At 62.3% G+C, this 19,167-nt stretch overlaps 2 protein-coding genes across 13 annotated transcripts in view; one reads left to right on the forward strand and one right to left on the reverse strand.

The window, feature by feature from the left end:
• The window catches only part of FAM163B (family with sequence similarity 163 member B), a 29,383-nt gene extending 16,991 nt beyond the window's left edge, over positions 1-12,392 (forward strand). Inside the window, exons 2-3 of the mRNA XM_086324208.1 lie at positions 9,416-9,531; positions 10,364-12,392. Of these exons, the coding sequence (XP_086180334.1) occupies positions 9,439-9,531; positions 10,364-10,759 (489 nt within the window). The 5' untranslated portion in view covers positions 9,416-9,438 and the 3' untranslated portion in view covers positions 10,760-12,392. The remainder of the gene's footprint in view (positions 1-9,415; positions 9,532-10,363) is intronic.
• A 1,599-nt stretch (positions 12,393-13,991) lies between these two features.
• Positions 13,992-19,167, reverse strand: part of ADAMTSL2 (ADAMTS like 2) — a 33,368-nt gene continuing 28,192 nt past the window's right edge. For 9 of the 12 annotated variants that reach the window (XM_086324215.1, XM_086324217.1, XM_086324216.1 and 6 more), the window contains 6 exons: positions 18,912-19,125; positions 18,521-18,676; positions 17,978-18,148; positions 17,103-17,279; positions 15,272-15,416; positions 13,992-14,586 (listed from right to left, as the gene is read on the reverse strand). In XM_086324215.1, coding sequence (XP_086180341.1) covers positions 14,468-14,586; positions 15,272-15,416; positions 17,103-17,279; positions 17,978-18,148; positions 18,521-18,676; positions 18,912-19,125 — 982 coding nt within the window. In that variant the 3' untranslated portion in view covers positions 13,992-14,467. Of the gene's footprint in view, positions 14,587-15,271; positions 15,417-17,102; positions 17,280-17,977; positions 18,149-18,520; positions 18,677-18,911; positions 19,130-19,167 lie in introns of those variants that run through there. The other 3 variants (XR_015136085.1, XM_086324220.1, XR_015136086.1) reach the window with 3 other exon arrangements.

The following is a 19,167-nucleotide window of genomic DNA, read 5'->3' on the forward strand; positions in this document are numbered from 1 at the left end:
TCCTCTGGATGAGCTGGGCAGTAGGGGGAGGCAGGGGCTCCGGGCTGGACAGCAGCAATCACAACTCAGGCTTTAATTTTGCAGTAGATTCTGAACGCCGGCCTCACAAGAGGACCCTCTAGGCCAGGCCTCCCACCAGGACGACTAGGCATCGCCCCCCCCGGCACCACCCACTGTCCCAAAGGACAGGGAGACCCCGGGCAGTGTTGGCGCAGCTCCTTAACGGAGGCCAGGAGGGGCTCCTCCTGCTGCTCCCTGGGGACAGCGCCCACATGGGGACCATGCCAGAGGGGCCAGGAAGGCCACCCAGCTGGGGGTGCCCAGGCAGTGGGGAAGCCGGGCCACCCGGCCCACTCATGTGTGGCAAACCCCTGCTGCCCACAGTTCCCCAGCCACCAGGCCCTGGGGTCCACCCTGAAGGCTCTCCTCCTGGACTGCAGGGCCACCGGCTTCTTTCCTCAGCTCCAGCTGTATCCCCAGCAGGCGAGCAGGGCCACAAAAACGGGGTGTCCATCTGATTGGGTTTTCCTCTTTCACGGTGGGTTGACTCAGTCCTCCAGCCTCAGTGGACCTCTGGGAAACGCGAGTTGGGTGATTGTGCAGAGAGATGCATCTGAGCCCTGCTTCCCACGTGGCCCGGGAGTAGGGTGTGTCCTGCGGTCCACCCTGGGGGAGCCGGGGGCGAGATCAATGCGCAGGCGCGGTGGTCACCGATGTCCTCCTGAGCCCTGACGATGCTGAGCTGAGACCCGGAGGAGTGGCTCCCCATGGCACGCCAGTCTCCCTCCCCACCCCACTCTGGAGCTCTGCCGGGATCCCACTAGAAAATTCTGGCTCCTCCTGCAGAAGCTCGAGGAGCCTGGCAGATCTTTCATTCACAGTCAGAGCCCCTGAGTCCCTGCCGGGCACCCTGCTCTGGGCTGGGCAGCAGAGCCATGGACCGTGGGCAGGGCCCTGCTCTTGCATTGCTCACCCCAAGAGGCTCTTCAGCAGGGTTATGGGGAGAGCTTCTGGACGTTCGTGAACCCCAGAAACGGCTGGCAAAATGGGACTGCCCTGTGCCCTTGGGCCCCTGGAGGAGTCCAGACCACAGAGCCAACCAGCCCGAGGCATCCACAGTATTTTCTGGACACCGGTAACCCGGCCCCAACCCACCTGGCAGTACCAAGGCCCGCTGCTGCAGGCATCCTCCAGCCTTGGGACCCAGGGTGGGCACAGGCCCGGCTCACTAGGTCCTGGTGCCCAGCTGGCCCGGGTGCTCTCCAGGCTGGGCTGATCTGGCTGAGGATGGAGCTTGGGGGTGGGGAGGGGAGCGCGGGGGGCCATTCCAGGTGCGGTTGGGCACAGCCTCTCCAGGCTCCAGGCCGCTCCAACCACCCACCCCCACCCCCAGCCAGGCTCTGGGTAAGATCTCCAAGATCGGCCGCAGCGATGCGGAGCACTTCGCCGTCTATTTATTACCAAACGCAGGAATCTGGGAGCCCGCGGAGCGTGAAATTAGGGCCAAATGTGGAGGAGGTCTAGACAGGAACTCCGGCCACTCCCGGTCGCGGACGGCGGGGCCCTTGGGCTCCCAGGAACCAGACAGATGCTGCGGAGGGAAAGCCCTGGACCAGACACCAGGGCGGGGAGAGGCTGGCGGGGGGCGGCAGACCCGGGTCCCCAGCCATGCTCTGCCCTCTGCCCTCCGCCCCAGCCTTGGCTCCCGGTCTAGAAAGGAGCAGCACCATCGCTGTTTGGTCTAAGGTGCTGCTAGCGAAACAGGCGGATTCCAGGGCCGCACTTAAACCCACTGAGGCCTGGGCCTCTGCAGGCTGCCCAGGGTCTGGTCCCAGAAGTGGCTGGACGGGTTGAGCCGGAGGCCCGGCCAGTGCGGGGGGTGCAGGGCTGGGCTTCTCCTTGGCTCCTGAAAGCGGCAGACTGAGCCTTCAGGAGGCACTGCTGTGTGCCCTGCAGCAGGCAGGGCCTGGCGGGTGGGGAGGGGGCGCTGCCTACAAGACAGACTGAGGAGGCTCAGTCCTTGGTCTTCAAAACAGGGAGGGGTGGGATGGAGCTAGGGGAACAGAGAAGAATCGGAGGGTCTGAAACGGGGCGGGCCATGTGGTCCAGATGGCAGCCACGCGGGGGTCTTCTGCCAGGGGAGGGGCTCTGGGGCGGGTGGCGGGAGGCAGGTGGGGGCGTCTAGCTCTGCTGCCAGGCGTTTCCTGCTCCCACCCCCACTCCCTCATCGTCACACCTGCAGGAGACAACCAGAGCCCGCACAGCGGCGGCTCCCCGGAGACGGGCTGTGGGGAGGGGGCTGTGGCCCGCCCAGCCCCCCTCCACAGACTCCGGGGCTGGGGGTGCCCAGAGGGGGCCCCCCTCTCTCAGCTTGTCCCTGTAAAAGCCAGGGACGGGACCAGGAAGCAAAGCCGTTTATAAAGCTTTAAAACCGTTTATGGTCCCAGGGGGCAGATTAACAATTCAGCGCAATCCTGGCCAAATCGTCTTGGCGGGCAGGCAGGCGTTGCAAAGAGACTTGGGGTGGGGGCGGGGGCCGGAGGAGGCGTGGCGGTGGCGGGCGGCTCCCCCAGGCTGTCACTGGACCCGTGGCCCCTCGCTGTCCCTCACCTTCCTCTCCCAGCCCGGACCATCAGATAGCCATCCTTCCGGGATGGCTCAGAAGCCTCCTCTTCCAGGAAGCCCCCCATGGTTCCCCGACACAATAGCACCCCCTGAGCCCCAAAGCTGTCTGCTGGTCTCTGGGGTACTCAGCCGTTCGCTGGGTTAGCCAGTTTCCCCCTAAGCTCCCAGGCGAGTGTGTCAAGCGTTTGCAGCCCTGCAGGGGTTTGCATCCTGATATGCTTGAATCAGCAGCTCCGCGTTTTCACGTTCGTGATCCTGAAACTCGTACATCTCAGTTATCCGGACCCCTCACAGGCAGGGCCAGTTAAGGACGCACACCTAGATTCTTGAGGTCCAGAGCTGACCGGAGTCGGTTCTCTACCTCTTTCTGTACCCACACTACAGAGGAGCCTACGGAGGACTCCGAGGCCCAGAGGGCCGCCTGTGACCCAGGTTCCCCGTGGGCATATGGCAGGGTGCTCCCCAACCTGGCCGCCCACCCTCGTGGGCAGGACAAGGGCCCCTCAGACTGCTCGGTGTCCCGCTGGGCAGAGTCCCCAGCGCAGGAAGAGAGTGGGAAAGTGACAGCTCAGCAAGGCCTGGGCCTTGGGGAAAGGGCCTCTGGCTGCTGTTCTTCCCCTGACTTGCTGCGGGAGGTCCCGAGTGTGCCCCCGCCCCACCCCGCCACTACCCCTGCACTGGCCTTGGTCTCCTCCTACCTCACCCGTTAAACAGAGGTGTGGGACGTGGTCCTTGCAGCACTGGCATCCGAGGTTCTGTGAGTTGCTTTGAGAAGTCCAGGAAGGCTTCCTGGAGGAGGAGGCGTGTTCTGAGCACTGATGGCAGGGCAAAGCCTGCAGAGGCGGAGGGGAGAGCACCTTTGGCGTGGGGCCGGGTGAGGGTACAGGGGCAGCTGGAGGGTGGGGGTGAGGAAGCCACGTCACTCTCAGGGGCTGATGTCAGGCTGGGGCATAAGCAAAGCTGCCGGGGGTGCACGTGGGCGCCTGCTGCCGGGCCTGGTCCTGGGACCAGCGCCTGGCTCGGGCGTTGCTGCTCCTCGGCATGCCCATGTCTGCAGAGTGAGGCTGAGGCGCTCTAGCTGGACGGGGCGGGGGTGTCGGAGCCAAGGCTGCTGACAGCCCTGGGCGCCTGGCCTGTGCCAGCACCCTCCCATCACGCCGCCAGGCTGCCCGCCGCTGGGGGCCCCCCACTCAGAGCCAGAAAGACCAAGGGGCCATCTGTGTCAGACCTGGGAGGGGGCTGTGTGGCCACGCCTTCGGGAACCCGGTCGAAAGTTTAGATGTGGAGAGGGAGGTGCGTCTGAGTGCAGCACACCTGCCGTCTGTAGGAATCCTCCATGCGCTCCCATTCTGCAGAGGAGGAGACTGAGGCCCAGAGAAAAGGAGGCATTTGGAGCCCTGTCCTTGCAACTGGCAGGAGACGGGGCCACGCGGGGAGCAGCTTACATGCCGGGGCGGGGTCTGGTTTCACGCCTGTCCTGCCTGCCAGACTTCTCTCCCACCCGGCGAGTCCCCTTGTCCACGAGGCAGGACCATGACGAGCTTTCTGGGATTCAAGTAGCAGAGACACACGCAAGGCAGCGTGTTCACAGCGAGTCACCCCATGGGCCCCAGGGAGGGCTGGGGGCCTGTACACTGGCCCACAGCTGGCTCACCGTCCTGTCTTCCCGCGGACCAGCTCCTCCGGCTCCACACTCAGGCCGCCCTGCTGCAGCCTGGGCACCCATGTCTCCACCCAGGGCCAAGGGAGTAGGGACTGGCCAGTCTCCAGGCCCCGGTTCTCTTTCCTGGGAGACAGAAGAGGGCTGGCCCAGCTGGGGTGGGGGGAGTCCTTTCCACCCCGTGCCTGGCAAGCGGTGTCCAGAGGGGCAGCAGCATTGGGCACGAGGCTGTGGGACCCTCTGGGCCCGGAAGGCCCTGGGTTCCCTGCGGCAGGGAGTGGGTCCCCCGTGGCCTTCAGCTGTGATGGGCCCATTAATCTGAAACAACACGCATGCTTCACGTGCGTGAACTGATGGGGGCTGGGCTTTGGCTCAGCCAGCGGGACTGACTTTGGCCAACTCTGAACCTCAGTCTCTTCATCGGCAAATTTGGGGTCCCAGTGCCTCTGCTACCCCCCACGACCCCCCGGGAGGCCAGGGAGGGCCGCTGGGGCCCCTTCCACTGCCCGCTGTCTGGCCACCCCAGGGTCAGGCTGAGATGAGCTGTGCCCTGTGAGTCCCCGGAGGGCAGTGTGTGGGCACGTGGGGCCCAGTGCTTTGCCGGAAGCTGCCCGCTTCGCTTTGCCTCACCTCCATGAAGGGCGTGCAGCGCACATGGACAGCAGGCCTGGCCCCTGGCCCCATCCCCCACTGGCCCCCGCCTCTGCACACCCAGCTCCCCGGATCAGGCCCCGGTCGGCCTGCACCCTTGGCAGGGCTGGTGGGCCGGCTGGCCTCAGCCACCCTGGGGGCCAAGGGAGGTCAAGCTGCCCAGCAGGGTGCCCAGGAATGCAGGGGTCCCTGGGGCTGCTGCTTCATCTGTGTGGCCTGTGCTGTGTCTTCCTGACCTGGCCCCGTGGGCCCAGCTGTCTGGACCTGCCTGTCTACACTTCTGTCTGTCTGAATTTGGAGCTGTCTCTGAGTCTGGGTCTTGTCTTGCTGCTCTGGGCCTGTCTGGATCTACCTTTCTGTCCCTCTATCTGTCTGCTCGGGGTCTGGGGGCCCCTCCCCGCGTGGCCTCTGACACACAGCGCTGGCTGGGCCCGACCCCACGGACACGTCCACATCCTCCTCCCTCTGTGGACTGGGGTCCACGGCGCCCCTGCCCAGCTGCTCCCTGCCAGGCTACCTGACCCTGCAGATGAGCCTATGGGGAACCCCTGAGCCTTCAGCCTCGCCACGCGGGGCTCAGGTCCCCTCACCCCTGACCCTCCGACCGCCAGACCCCCTGAGTCTCCCGACGAAAGCCCCATCTGTCAGTTCTTCTCGCACATTCCTGGAAGAAGGAAAATCAGCCCAAGTTCCAGCAAGTCTTTGGCAAGGCTTATCAGCAACTTTAGAAACGTGCACACCACGAAACTCTTCACTGCGCATTCCTAGGAACCTGGGGAGTAATGCAGCTCCTGGCTGAGTGAGCGGGGCCCCTCCACATGGCGGGGCCCATGCCAGGGATCCCCGCAGACAGTCTCTTGTCTAGAAGAACCTGGGGCATCTGGGGAGAGACGTCTCCGTAACCAGCAAAGGTGCGGAGGGTGCAGACAGAGTGTCACTTTCGTTTAGGAGGGGGACGGAAATCTATATTTGCTTACCTTTTTGGAAAGAAGCCACAGGACGGCAAACCCAGAACTCAGTGAAACCGTCAGTCTGGACAGAGCAGGGAGGAAGCAGGACCTCTCTGAATGCACCTGGTTTTATGCTTTTGATTTTGGAACCAAATGTTTTCTACACTGAAAAAAGCACACGGGCGACTCCCTGGAGGCCCAGTTAATGAGGACGTCCCCTTCCAAGGCGGGCAGGGCTCCCCGGTGGCTCAGACGCTGATGAAGTCACCTGCAGTGCGGGAGACCCGGGTTTGACCTCTGGGTCGGGAAGATCCCCCGGAGAAGGGAATGGCAACCCACTCCAGTGCTCTTGCCTGGAGAATCTCATGGACAGAGGAGCCTGGCGGGCTACAGTCCATGGGGGCTGCAAAGTGTCGGACACGACTGAGTGACTGACACTTTCACTTTCCAAGCAGGGGGTTGCAGTTTCATCCCTGGTCGGAGAGCTAAGACCCCACATGCCTCACAGCCGGAAAACCAAAAAACTAGGAGCAATATTGTAACAAATTCAGTAAAGACTTTAAAATACTAAAGCCACCTTTAAAAAAAAAAAAAAAAGCTAAGCTACTTTTAGGTCCCACATTAAATCAGTGTGTGTGTGTGTGTGTGTGTTTTAAGACAGTAAAAACTAACTGAAATAAATGACCCTAAATATTGAGGTGGTGGGGGGAAAAAAGAGCATACTAAGAATTATTTCAAGTGACTTTGAAACAGACTTTTTACTTCACACCCCTAAGGGGACAAAAACAAAAAGAATAAGAAATACCAGATTCCGTTCAGTAAGCTTGTTAGTAAAAACATTGGTAAGGATACTTTTAAATGGGAAAAAGCAAGTAAGTAATGAAGTGTATGTTATGAGGAAATAAAATTTGCACTGTAAAAGTCACATAGACATCACATTTTAACATGGGAAAACCCCCTTCATGTCTAATTTTAAGTGGAAATATCAGTATAAACTCATGTTCATTTTTCTCTCCCTTAAAAAAAAAAGTCTTTCCTAGATCTGGCCACTGAAAAAGCCCAGAACCATTGCAAAGCCAGAAGCAACTAACACCTCTAGGGCCCAGACTGTGGGCTCTAGAACCACTTCCCCCAGCAAGAGAGCCAAGCGTCCCAGGACTGCAGCAAGAACTGGGACATCTTATGCCTGAAAGCAACGTGCCATGAAGGGTTAGCGGGGTCCCACGAAACTAACTTTGGGGCTTCCCTAGTGGCTCAGTCGGTAAAGAATCTGCCTACAACGCAGGAGACCCAGGTTTGATTCCTGAGTGGGGAAGAACCCACGGAGAAGGAAACAGCAACCCACTCTAGTATTCTTGCCTGGAGAATTCCATGGATAGAGGAGCCTGGCAGGCTACGGTCCACGGGGTCGCAAAAGAGTCGAACACGACTCAGCGACTACACCACCACCATCAAAATGACACTGGAGCCCACGTGGAGGCCAAGCCCGTGGTCCCAGTGAGATCATTTAAACGTCAAAAAGAATAACGACTGCAGGAGATTGAAACGCATCGAATACGTATAAACCAGTGGGAATAAGATGGCGAAACGGCCACGGCCCTCACAGGGTGCCAACTTGTTCTGAAAACTGAAAAATTTACAAGCTGAGCATCTATGCGTTTCCTCTGCAGACAGTCTGTTGATATTACCAGCTACGTAATAGGGAAGATTCTTTAGAGAAGAGTCAGAGCTGATACACGCAGGACAGGTGATAGCCTCTGAACAGTCTCTGTCTGCAACTCCTAACGAGACAACAGATCCCTCATGGATTCCCAGCCGCTGCTGAAAGAATGAGGAGGAGCCGGCGGGGAGGCCTGGGCAGCTGAACGCCCAGGCTCATCCCAACATCGCGATGAGAGGAACAGCGGTCCTGGGGCCCTGAAGGTGGAGTGGTGGGAAGCCAGTTTAGAGGGCAGAACCGTGACAGAGGAACACGGGAAATGCTGCTGGAGGAACTGCAAGCCCGTTCTCGTACATGGAGAATTCTGTGAGATAAATGACCCAGTTTCTTCTGTAAACAACCTGCAGGGAGCAGGAATGAAGGGGAGCAACAGTCAAAAGAGCCAAACACAACTGGATCTGGATTTGAACAAGCCGACTGTGGGAAAGCATCTTGGAGATGAGCGGAGGCTTTTTAAAGGTCCTCACCTGTCCGATTCTGCGCTGAAGTGTTTATAAATAAACTGATGTGCTCTGGGATTTCCTTTAAGGAACTCAGTTGCTCCTTCCATGCAGTTCCCTGGGGTCAGGGGAATGGAAGGGATTGGGAGTTTGAGACAGGGTGTACTCAACAAAGCCCCTTGTTAAACCTCGGTGACCTGGAATGGGCCACAGTGGGAATATTTACACGACCCACAGGTTAAGTTGCTTCAGTCGTGTCCGACTCTCTACCACCCCATGGACTGTAGCCCGCCAGGCTTCTCTGTCCTTGGGGATTCTCCAGGCAAGGATACTGGTGTGGGTTGCCACGTCCTTCTCCAGAGCTTCTTCCCGACCCAGGAATTGAAGCCAGAATCTCCAGCAAATTCTTTATCTACTGAGCCACCAGGGAAGCCCTTAATTCCCCGACCCGTGATCAAACCCTCGCCCCTGCACTGGCAGTGTGGAGTCTTAACCACTGGGCCACCGGGGAAGTCCCTTAATTTTTTAATGTCAACAGCCTAAATATAAAAAGGGAGTTGTTTTTCAGTTTTGAAAGATGAAAAACTTTTGAAAATCGGTTGCAGACCGTTTGAATACACTTAACACTACTGACCTGGACATTTAAAAATGGTTAAGATGATAAATTTTATGTGATGTATAATTTGGATATTTTAAAGGAAAGGGATCGTTTATGTTATAAAATGGAATATGGTTCAAAGTTATGTTGCAGAAGAAATTTTAATGATAAAGAAAAATGAGGGTGAGCTGGTTAGGTGATAAAGCAGGTTACAAAGCCGTGCGTTCAGCCTGACTGCACTGGGGTCAGTTTTTAAACACATGAGCTGGTCATCTAGGGTTCCCAGGTGATGAAGAACCTGCCTCCCAGGAGGAGATGTCAGAGACGCCAGTTCGATCCCTGGATTGGGAAGATGCCCTGAAGGAGGGCATGGCAACCCACTCCAGTATTCTTGCCTAGAGAATCCCATGGACAGAGGAGCCTGGCGGGCTGGAGCCTGGCGGGCTAGAGCCTGTGGGGTCACAAAGAGTGGGACAGGACTGAAGCGACTGAGCACGCACGCACACACATGTGCACGAGCCACTCACCCGAGCTGCAAGTGTGCCAGGCTGAGCGCTCACGTAGAGGCCGAGAGCGAGGGTGTGTGCTGCCAGCTTCCCCTCCTGCAGACGCGGGAAGTGCTGGCACAGGCAGGGTCCCTCCTGCCCCGAGCCCCTGCCTCCTGCCGGCCCAGGGGTGCTTGTTTTCCCATTTAGAGCACTTGCTTGGCGTCCTAACCTAGGACAGGCTCCTGCGATGAGCTGGCGGTGAAGGTGGCGGGGTGTGTTGCAGGCTGCTGATGGAGAAGGGGGCGAATGACAGCCGGGACAGTGGTCATCACCGGCGGCATCTTGGCGACTGTGATTCTGCTCTGCATCATCGCGGTTCTGTGCTACTGCCGGCTCCAGGTACTCGGGGGCGTGGGGGTGGGGTGGGGAGGGAAGCCCAGAGCAGGGCCCTGCAGAGGGCGGGGGCCCCCACCGGGGCCAGGCCTCCAAGAAGGTGCAAGGCATCCAGCCCTGCCCAGCCTCCACATGTGAGGGCTCAGTGACAGCTTCCCAGACTCCCTGCGAGGCGAGGCTGCAGAGGTTCGGAGAGGGTGAGGGCCTTAGCCGACGTCACACAGCTGCCAGGAGGGGCGCAGTGGTGAGCCCTCGGGCCGCGCCTCCCTGCCCTGCCCACCCTCAACGACTGGGCTGGGCCCTGTGTCTTCATGGGAGGAGAAGCCACGTGTGCAGGGCAAGCCACATGTGCAGCCCGGCCCCCTTGAGCTAGACTGGGGCCAGCTCTGCCGCCTGCAGGCTGCCTGAACCCCGGCCCCCTGGGCCTCAGTGTCCCCACCTGCAGATGGGACTTGGTCCCTGCCCCTGCCCCGTGGTTGCTGTGGGGCGAAATGAGTGAAAGCCGCTCAGTCGTGTCCGACTCTTCGCGACCCCATGGACTGTACAGTCCCCGGAATTCTCCAGGCCAGAATTCTAGAGTGGGTAGTCTTTCCCTTCTCCAGAGGATCATCCCAACCCAGGTCTCCTGCATCACAGGCGGATTCTTTAGCAGCTGAGCCACCAGGGAAGGGGTGAAATGAGAGAACCCCTCCTTTAGGGACGCCAGGAGTCCGGGGCGCCTGGGCTCGAGCTCCCCTCCGTGGTCGAGATGGGGACACGGGTGTATGACGCGGGGGCATCCCGGCGCCCTCCCGGGCCCGCGCGGGGGCTGGGGGTCACTGTGGCCCTCTACCCACAGTACTACTGCTGCAAGAAAGACGAGTCGGAGGAGGACGAGGAGGAGCCGGACTTTGCGGTGCACTCGCGCCTGCCGCCGCTGCACTCCAACCGGAACCTGGTGCTGAGCAACGGGCCGGCGCTCTGCCCGGCTGCCGCCTTCAGCCAGAGGTCCCCGCAGGCCCGCGCCCTCTGCCGCAGCTGCTCCCGCTCCGAGCCGCCCGCCTTCTTCCTGCAGGAGCCGGAGGACGAGGGCGTCAGCAACGGGGGGGAGCGCGTGGCCTACAGGAGCATCAGCCAGGAGGACGTGGGGCCGCCGCCCGGGGGCTTTGGGGGGCTGCAGGCGCTCAACCCCAACCGCCTGTCGGCCATGCGAGAGGCCTTCTCCCGCAGCCGCAGCGTCAGCACCGACGTCTGAGCGCACCCCCGGCCCCCAGCAGAGCCTGAGACCATGGTGGGGGGGTCCCCGCCTGGCCCCGGGCCCCGAACCCAGCGGTCCTCGCGTGCCTGTCATCACAGGCACTTCGGGGCTCCCTGCAGGGGTCAGACCCAGTGAAGGCCGGTGGGGCCACCCCAGGCAGCAGCCTCCGGGGCCTGGGTCTGCAGGGAGGCAGGCGTGATGCAGGTGCGGGTGGGGCCCCCAGGTGCCCCAGCTGCAGAGTGAGGCAGGGCTCCGGGGTGCGGACACCAGGCTGCGGATGCCAGGGCTGCCGTCAGCAAGGGGCCAGGGGCCGGGGCCTCCGTCGCGGCCGCCTCTGCCGCTCGGCCTGGCCACGCCCCTCCGTCCCTGGGTCTCGGTCTACCTACGTGTCCAAGGATGAGGTGGTGGCCACCAGGCTTGGGGTCCTGCAGCTCAAGCCTTGGGGGCCAAGTCTCCTGTCTCCCCCCACCCCCAGACAGCCTGGCTTCCAGGGCAGCTGAGACCCTGCTTGAGCCCGCCTCCCCGCTGATGCCCGGAGAAAAGGGGGTTTCTCGGGAGGTGCAGCCCCAACTGGCTTTTTGGTGAAAATGGAGTGGGGAGGAGGCCCTGTGCCAATCCTCCCGCTTCAGAAGTAAAACACGCAGCCCACTGCTCAGCCCTGATATGGTTGGGCAGACAGAGCCTCGCACCAGAGGCGGAAAGACCCACTGATGCCCCGTGGGACCTGAGACATGCCCTCGGGTCCACAGGGGGACAGGTGGGTCTCAGGAAGACCTGGGAGCAAGGCCTCAGGCTGCCCTTCCCTGCACCGGCCCCAAGCACCCGGCCCCCCAGGCGAGGACAGCTGAGCTCAGCCCCCATCAGGCCCCCTCAGGCCTAGCGGCTCCTCCCTCCACCCACTGAGAGAGCTGCCCCAAGCCCAGGGGCACCTACCGTGGGGGACACAGCCCCCGACTCAGAGGCCCTGTCTCCTCTCTCTGCAGCCTGGCCCCCAGAGCCCCTGTCCTCTCCTGGGCCCGCTCTCGCGCGCTCTCTCTCTGCCTCTGGGCCCCGCCATGGAGCGCCCCCCAACACCCCCGTAGGGTAGCCCCCGTCTGCCCAAGAAGACAGACCAAGCTCCCCAGCCAAGCGGCCTTCCCGGAAGACAAGCTCTGGGGCCAGTGGCTTCCCCCCGGTGTGGGCACCACAGCTCTCGCTGTCTCTCGAAAGCGCTGCAGAGCTGTGACTCTGGACGTGAGCAGAGTGAGGAAGACTTACTATTTTGGGCATTCTCGATTTTTTCCCCCTCTTCTTCCCTTCGCTTCCTGCCTCAGTTTGGACTTGCTAATGGATTCGTGCCCAAGCTTCCCGTTCCTTTGTCAAACCCCAGAGTTCGTTTCTGATGTGTTGGCTGGGGGTGGGGGTGGGGAGGGGGGTGGGGGAAGGGTCCGGAGGTGGCACTTCCCGTGGCTGTTCTGCGTGGTCTCCTGTTTCCTTTTCTGGTCTCTGGCCTCTGTATAGATTCCTAGATCCATCTGACATCACCAACACACACACACCCATCCAAACTCTCCCTCAGCTCCGCCATGGAGACGGGGGGAGCTGCCCGCTCCCCGACAGAATCGAGAGCCAATAAAACTCCTCTCTGACACCTCGCGTGCTGTCTTTAGTCCGCCTGGGATTCCAGGCCGACCCAGACCCCTCTCCTGAGGTTCCTGGGAGGGGCCACATCCAGCCCAACCCAGACAGAGTGGGCCCTCCCTTTCCGTCCAGCCCCAGGGGTCAAGGCTCTGCCCAGAGGGGCTGGTCGTGGTCGCAGCCACGTTGGATTTTGACTTTCCTGGAGTGGCTGTATCGATCTTTCAAGATTGGAAACCACTGGCCTAAAACCCCTGAGGTCCTGGAGAGTGGGTTGGGGGGTGAGTCTCTGTGGCGCCTGGGGCGAGTGACTGGCCTCTGTGGGCCTCGGTCTCACCATCCACACGATGGGCGGCGATGGCACTGGAGTCACAGAGCTCTTAGGAGGATTAGAGGAGGTGCTGGCGACGCTTTGGGCACAGAACCTGACCCACGCGATGCACGCAATGAGTGCTGGGGTGGGGAGTTGTCAGGAGAGGAGGGGGGGCAGTGGGCAGGAGGAGCAAGGCGGGGAGTGACTGGGCGTGACGGTGGGGTGTGTCAGGGAGCCCTGCGCCCCTGGACTGCCATGATCCCACCTCCGCTGGAACCGAGCTGCTGACCTTGAGGGAGCCCACTCCACAGGCCTCCACCTTCACGGCCACACACCCACCTGTGACGCTGTCCTAAACACTGCAGCCCACTCTGCTCTTATCCCGTTTTGGGAACAGAAGGCTCTGCACCCCAGCGAAACAGCCTGACAGCCACTCACCTCCCCAATCCCTGCCCCCGACGGAGACCCTCCCCGTTGGCATACGCGCCCAGGGCCGGCTCACTGTCCCTCAGCCGGTGGACAGCCAGACCCTCCCTCCTCCGCTGCAGCCAAACCAAGGTGCTTTCAGCATCGTAAACACCCACCCCTCTCCCTGGAGGCTGTAGAGTCACTCCTGAGGCTGGACCAGCCGAAACATCACCTCCTCTGGGAAGCCCGCCGGTGTCCCAGCACCCGCCAGTCCAGATGAAGTGGCTCATCTAAGAGGCCCGGCAGCAGTAATGAGGACCGTTTCCTGAGCCCCCGACGTGGGCCCACAAGGTGCCCCCCACCCTGCCTGCCTCGCCCCTTGTGTTCTTACCAGCGCACCCCAAGGTGGGACCATTCCCCCCAGGGTGGGGAGGTCCCTTGCGCCCTGCGGGCCCCCAGGCCCCGCAGCAGTCGGGAGGCACGAGACCGGCTCAGTTCTGACTCCAGCACTGAGTCCAAAGCCCCTGAGCCCCTCCCTGCAGGCGCTCACTCACCTGTCACCTTTTTCTGTCTGCTTTCCCCGAATGTCATTCCTCAGGGAAGACACTGCAGTCCAGCCCTAGCCGCCCTCAGCCCCAGCCCGACCCAGATCCGGCCCCGGCCCCAGACCCAGCCCCAACCCCAGTCCCGGACCCAGTCCCAGCCTCAGAACCAGACCCGACCCTGGACCCAGACCTGGTCCCGGACCCAGACCCAGCCTCAGAACCAGACCCAGCCCTGGTCCCAGACCCGGTCCCGGATCCGAGGCTGCATCAGACCTTCCCGGGGCGGTGAGCCCAGAAGACACCCTGCCCGTCCTTTCAGAGCCCCGGATAGCCCACGATGCCGCCATAAATACGACCACTTTATTAACATACAGAGATTACTGACGGACAACAGCGCGGCCTCGGGCCTGAGAAAGACGCCCCTCCCGGGCATAAAGTGCGGTGGGCCCTTCCGTGCCAGGAGCTTCGGGTGGGCAGGCGAGCGATGCTAAGTTGTGAGATTACAAGTGCCCTGCAGGAGTCACCGGGAGGGTCAGGGCCTGAGGCTCCCCCTGCAGCCCCTGCCGGTCTCCTGGGCCTGCAGCCCCGAAGGGAGACGGGGCGATCCCGGGCCTCTGAGGGGGCGGGGAGCCATCCTCGCAGCTCTGTCCCGGGGTGAGGGGGGCCAACGGGCGCGCCGGGGGTGGGGGGCTCTCCTGCCCAGGGAGAGCAGGGGCTCAGTGTCACGTCTTCACAGCTGGGCGCCCTGCAGGAAGGTGTCCATGGAGGGGCTGCTGTGCCCCAGGGACAGGGTGCTCAGTCTCTGAGGGGCAGCCGCCGGGCCTAGGAGGGGGGCGGCCGGCAGGAGTGGCAGCAGGCCTTGCTGTAGTACCAGTGGCCGCAGAGGTTCACCTTGATGGCCAGGGCGCAGTTGGTGCCCGGCTGGTCCTGGCAGCTGTCATCTGGGGAAGGGACCACAGCGCATCAGCAGGCGGTGGGGTGGTCGGGGGGATGACGCGGCAGGACCCCCGCCCCGCCCCATCCACCTCCTCTCCTGGAGCTCTCCCTCGTACCCCTCGCCAGGGACATCAGGACCCTACCGGTGATGTGAAGGGCTCACAGGGAAGGTGGATACCCAGGGACCAGGATTTGGAGGAGGCCCTGACCTCACCCCAGAGGTCTGAACATCCCCGGGAGGCCCACCAGTCCCCTCCACTCAGTGGGTCCAAAATAGAGCTCATGGCTGGGCCCTAGCGCCCACCCAGAGCCTAGGACGCGCCTGCATCTTCCAGGTGCCCAAGCCAGAGAGCCTGCTTCAGGCCCTTGCCACCCTGCCCCTGCGTGGCCAGCTTGAAGGTGCTCTGGATGAGTTTGTCCAGGCCCTGATCCTTTGCTCCACCACCGCATCTTCTGAAGCCAGATGCTCTTTGCAAAAGGGAGGGTCTCGGCCTGGCTCCTGGGGGCCACAGGCTCCAGTCAGATCTCACCTGCCGCCCTTCCCACCCACAGCTCCCAGCTGGACTTGGCCACTCCCAGAGAGTGACTTCGCTCTCCGCCCTGCCTTGGTCTCTGGAGCCAAGAGTGCTCCCAGGTGACTGCCTGTGCATCCCTCAGGCCCTGGCATGGCTTCAGAGTCTGCCTCCTCACCTGGGGGCTCCGTTGGGCAAGGCTGCAGGTCGCAGGCCTGTCTGCCAACAGGCTTCACCAGCGGGTCGCAGCCCCGGACAATGTCGGTGCCCTGGTAGCACTTCACGTCGCGCATCCGCACGCCCACCCCACACGTCTTGGTGCACTGAGCGGGGAGAGACAGCGTGACCACAGCCCCCGGTGGGGCAGGGGCCCAGCCAGAGGAGTGGGGGGACTCTCCTCCTCTTGCCAGGTTGCTGAGTCTCCATGGACGCGGGACACACGGATGCTCAGGGGCTCGGGCAACCAGATGCTGCTGCCCCCGCCCCCCTGCCGCGTACTACTCAGCTTCCCCGTGAGGGCGTGGACCCCCCATCTGTCCCCCCAGGCAGGTCCTTTGGTTCCAGCTCTCCAGCTTCCTGTGCTGCGGGAGGCTCAGGACACAGAGGGCCACAGCCCAGGGAGAGACTGGCTTCCCGCTCCAGTTAAGAGCTGGGGGCCAATCAACTACATCTTCCAGAGCCAGCACCCCCACCCGCAGCTTCCTGTCCAGATGTTCCCCTCGGAAAACCCTGCCAAGCTGCCCAGAACACCAGGGCCATCTGCTGACCCCAGTTACCCCGCTGGCCTCCCACTGAGATCCTAAAGGCGGTGGCTCCCTCTGGCTCCCCCTGCTGTGGGTGACCCCATATCACCCAGGCTCAGCTGGGACCTGAGCCCTCGGTCTGTGGAGGTTGGGGGTGGGGCTCCAGTCCTGACCACCCCACTCCACCCCCCACCAGTTCTATTCACAGAGGTACCGGGAGGGCTTCCAGCCTGATGCCTGCACCCAGCTTGAGGGAACCAGCCCAGCCTCGGGGACGGAGCCAGACAACAATCGGCCTTTGTGGGGGATGCCCCAAGGCACCCGCAGCCATCCCCCACCCCCCAGAGAGAACGCACATCTGGCCTTTCCTAGCTCCCACTCCTCCACCCTGGGTGGATGGCTCAGAAGACACACTCTTACTAAGCCCCTGACCCAGGCAGAGGCAGCCACAGGGGGAAAAAACCCCACCGCAGCCAGGGACAAGGACGCAGAGGTCCTCCTGCCCACCGTCTGGTCACCCCTCGCCCACCCACTCATCAGGGTGATGGGTGCCCTGCCCCCGTGCCCCAGGCTCCTGGGCGAAGACCCATCTGGGCCTCCCCGTCTGGCCCCCCTACCCCGGAAGATGTGCATCCCCGGGTGGAGGGGGGCCTCCAGGTGGGGGCCGGTGATGCAGCCCAGGAGAGAGGCGGGTGCGTGGGAACCAGTAAAAACGGCCACCGAGACGCACCCCTGGGCTGTAAGAGTGGAAAGGCCCCGCTCCACGCCACCCTCCAGCCAGAGGCGGAGGAAGGAGCCCACAGGCCAGAGTCAGGCCGGCGGCTGCCACTCCTCCTGGCTTCCCTCTGCCCGGCACGCACCGTCCTCCCATCCCCTCTGCCTCTCTGATTCTGTGTCCCTGCCTTGACTCTGGCTCCCCACCCTCCCAGTTCCCACTCGGGATCTGTCTGCCCCATGGTGAGTGTCAGGCACACAGGCCTTCAAGCGCGTGACTGAAAGGCTTCCAAAGGCAAGGCCGAAGCGACCTGGGCCAATAAACGGGCCCCGGATGAGTGTGGCAGGGATCCCAGAGGTGAGATCCGGGAGGACTTGGAGGAGGCAGCCCTCGTGCTCGCCAACGTGGAAGCGCTGACAATCTCTCCAGGGAGGGAAAGCCCTGATGGAGGCTGAGCCGAGGGACGTGAGGGGCACTCGGGGTGGGAGAGGAGGTCTTTCGGCAGGACCAGAGATCAGGCCTGGCCTTAGGAGGGCCAGTGGAGGGCTCACCTCCGACCAGGGGCTGGTGTACCACTTGAAGCAGGGCCTCTCGAAGCAAGTGCTCTCCTCGGGGGGCTTCTTGGCCAGGCCACACTCGGGGCCGCTGCGCGTCTGCGGCTTCCCGTTGGCCAGCTCCATGCACAGGACCAGCCTCTTCTTCACGCCTCTGCCACAGGTGGTGTTGCACTGGGGTGAAAGGGCAGACAGGTTAGGGGTCAGGGGCCAGAGGTCAGGAAGACCAGAACACGGGGCCCACAGCCATGCCCGTGAAAACGGCTCAGTCAACGGCAAGTGGGTAACAGCTAAGATCAATGACACGCTGGCTGGGAACCTCCTGGTCGATAACCGCATGGCCCCAGACAGATTTGATCAGAAACAATTTCACAGAAAAACCATCTGTTGTGAAATAAAGTGGTCAGTGACCATTTGCCTGGTGATGAATTAGCTGATAGCAATCTGCCTGAACCAAGCGTTTGAAAGCCATGTGGTTGGGAACCATGCGTCTGAAAACGGCAAGCTGGTGACCTTGACGGGTCACCAGAGGTCACGAGAACAGGCGGATGCACAGGGCCCGGGCCCAAGGGTGAGTATGGCCCAAGGACCCCCAACCCTGGGCTTCCACCTCGGGAACACGGGGTCGTGGGAAACGGATCGGCCGTGCACGCCTCACAGAACATTCACTATTTAGATCTGGGAAGTTTTAAGCGGTTTTCTTACCTTTCTTGGTTTTTTTCTATTTCAAGTTAGTGTTTGGCGGATTGTGGCATCATCATGTCCAATTAATTCCTCATTTAGCCAACCTGTCATTCTGGCCACCTGGCTTTCAGCCAGTTAAACGCTCTCCCAGACAGAGGGGCCCTGCTCGCCGGGCAGGGGGCACTCACCCGCTCCCAGTCCTGGGCCAGCCAGTGGGCGGGGCAGTTCTTGTCCCCGCAGGGGTGGATGGCCAGGGGCTTGGTCTCCATCTGGCACTGAGACTCGGGCACAACCCGTCCATCGCTGGTCTTGCAGTACACATGTCTGATCATGCGGCCCTGCCCACAGCTGCCACTGCACTGCAGGGGGACACCCGGGGTCAGAGGCAGAGCCCCTCCCAGGGCCCCCGGGCCTCCTTCCCCAGAGAGAAGAGCAGCGGAGGGGAGGGGGGGTTGCCACGGTAACTGTTTTAAATACCATGCTCTGTTCTAATTACGGAAAGATGGCAGGCTCGATGAAAAACACACCTAAAACCCCAGAAGAGTCCCCTGTGCACCCAGCACCCAGAGGGGAGCGCAGTGGACATCTGAGCATCTCACCCAGGTGGGAGAAGAGAGAGAGGCAGGCAGGGAGCTTATAACGGGGGCATCGCAATGGGACTGCTTGTGTTGGTTCAAGGTTCTGATCCCCCGTAGTCACAAGGGTCAGCCCCCTGAGCACCCGGCCCTCACCGGCCCCCAGTCGGAGACAGTCCACTGGCGGTCGCAGGGGGGCCCTGTGCAGTCCTTCTCCCCCACAGGCCTGGTGTTGGGGTCACACAGCTTCTCGTCCTCCGAGCAGCGGATGTCCCGCGTCACCACGCTTCGCTCCCCACACTTGGCCGTGCACTGCGGGGAGACGGCGGGAGGGCGGGCTCGCGGCGGCCCTAGCTGCATGCAGGCCCCTGCCCAGCTCTCACCCGGCTCGCCTGGGCCCCACCCAGGCCACGGCCCACGGCCCACGGCCCCCACACAGCCTGGCCCCCACCCGGCCCGCTCGGCCCCCACCCGGCCCGCTCGGCCCCCACCCGGCCCGCTCGCCCCCGCCCGGCCCGCTCGCCCCCACCCGCCCTGGCCTGCGCACCTCAGACCACTGGGACATCTCCCACTGCGGCCCGCAGGCCGGGCCCCGGCAGGTCTTGCGCTCTTCCGGCCGCACGGCCTCTGCAGCCTCACACAGGTCGCTGTAGACAGAGCTGTCGAAGCCGGGCGAGAGCATCTTCCAGCAGCGCACGATGCGGAACTGGTAGCCCTCACCGCAGGTGCGTGAGCACTCGCTCCAGCTGCTGGTCTCCCACCTGCCTCAGGAGGGCACGGCCTTCAGTGACCCCCACCCACTC

Source organism: Bos grunniens, chromosome 11 (genome assembly GCF_055505025.1).
Source record: "Bos grunniens cultivar Pamir isolate PY7600 chromosome 11, Bosgru_T2T1.0, whole genome shotgun sequence".
Taxonomy (NCBI): Eukaryota; Metazoa; Chordata; class Mammalia; order Artiodactyla; family Bovidae; genus Bos; species Bos grunniens.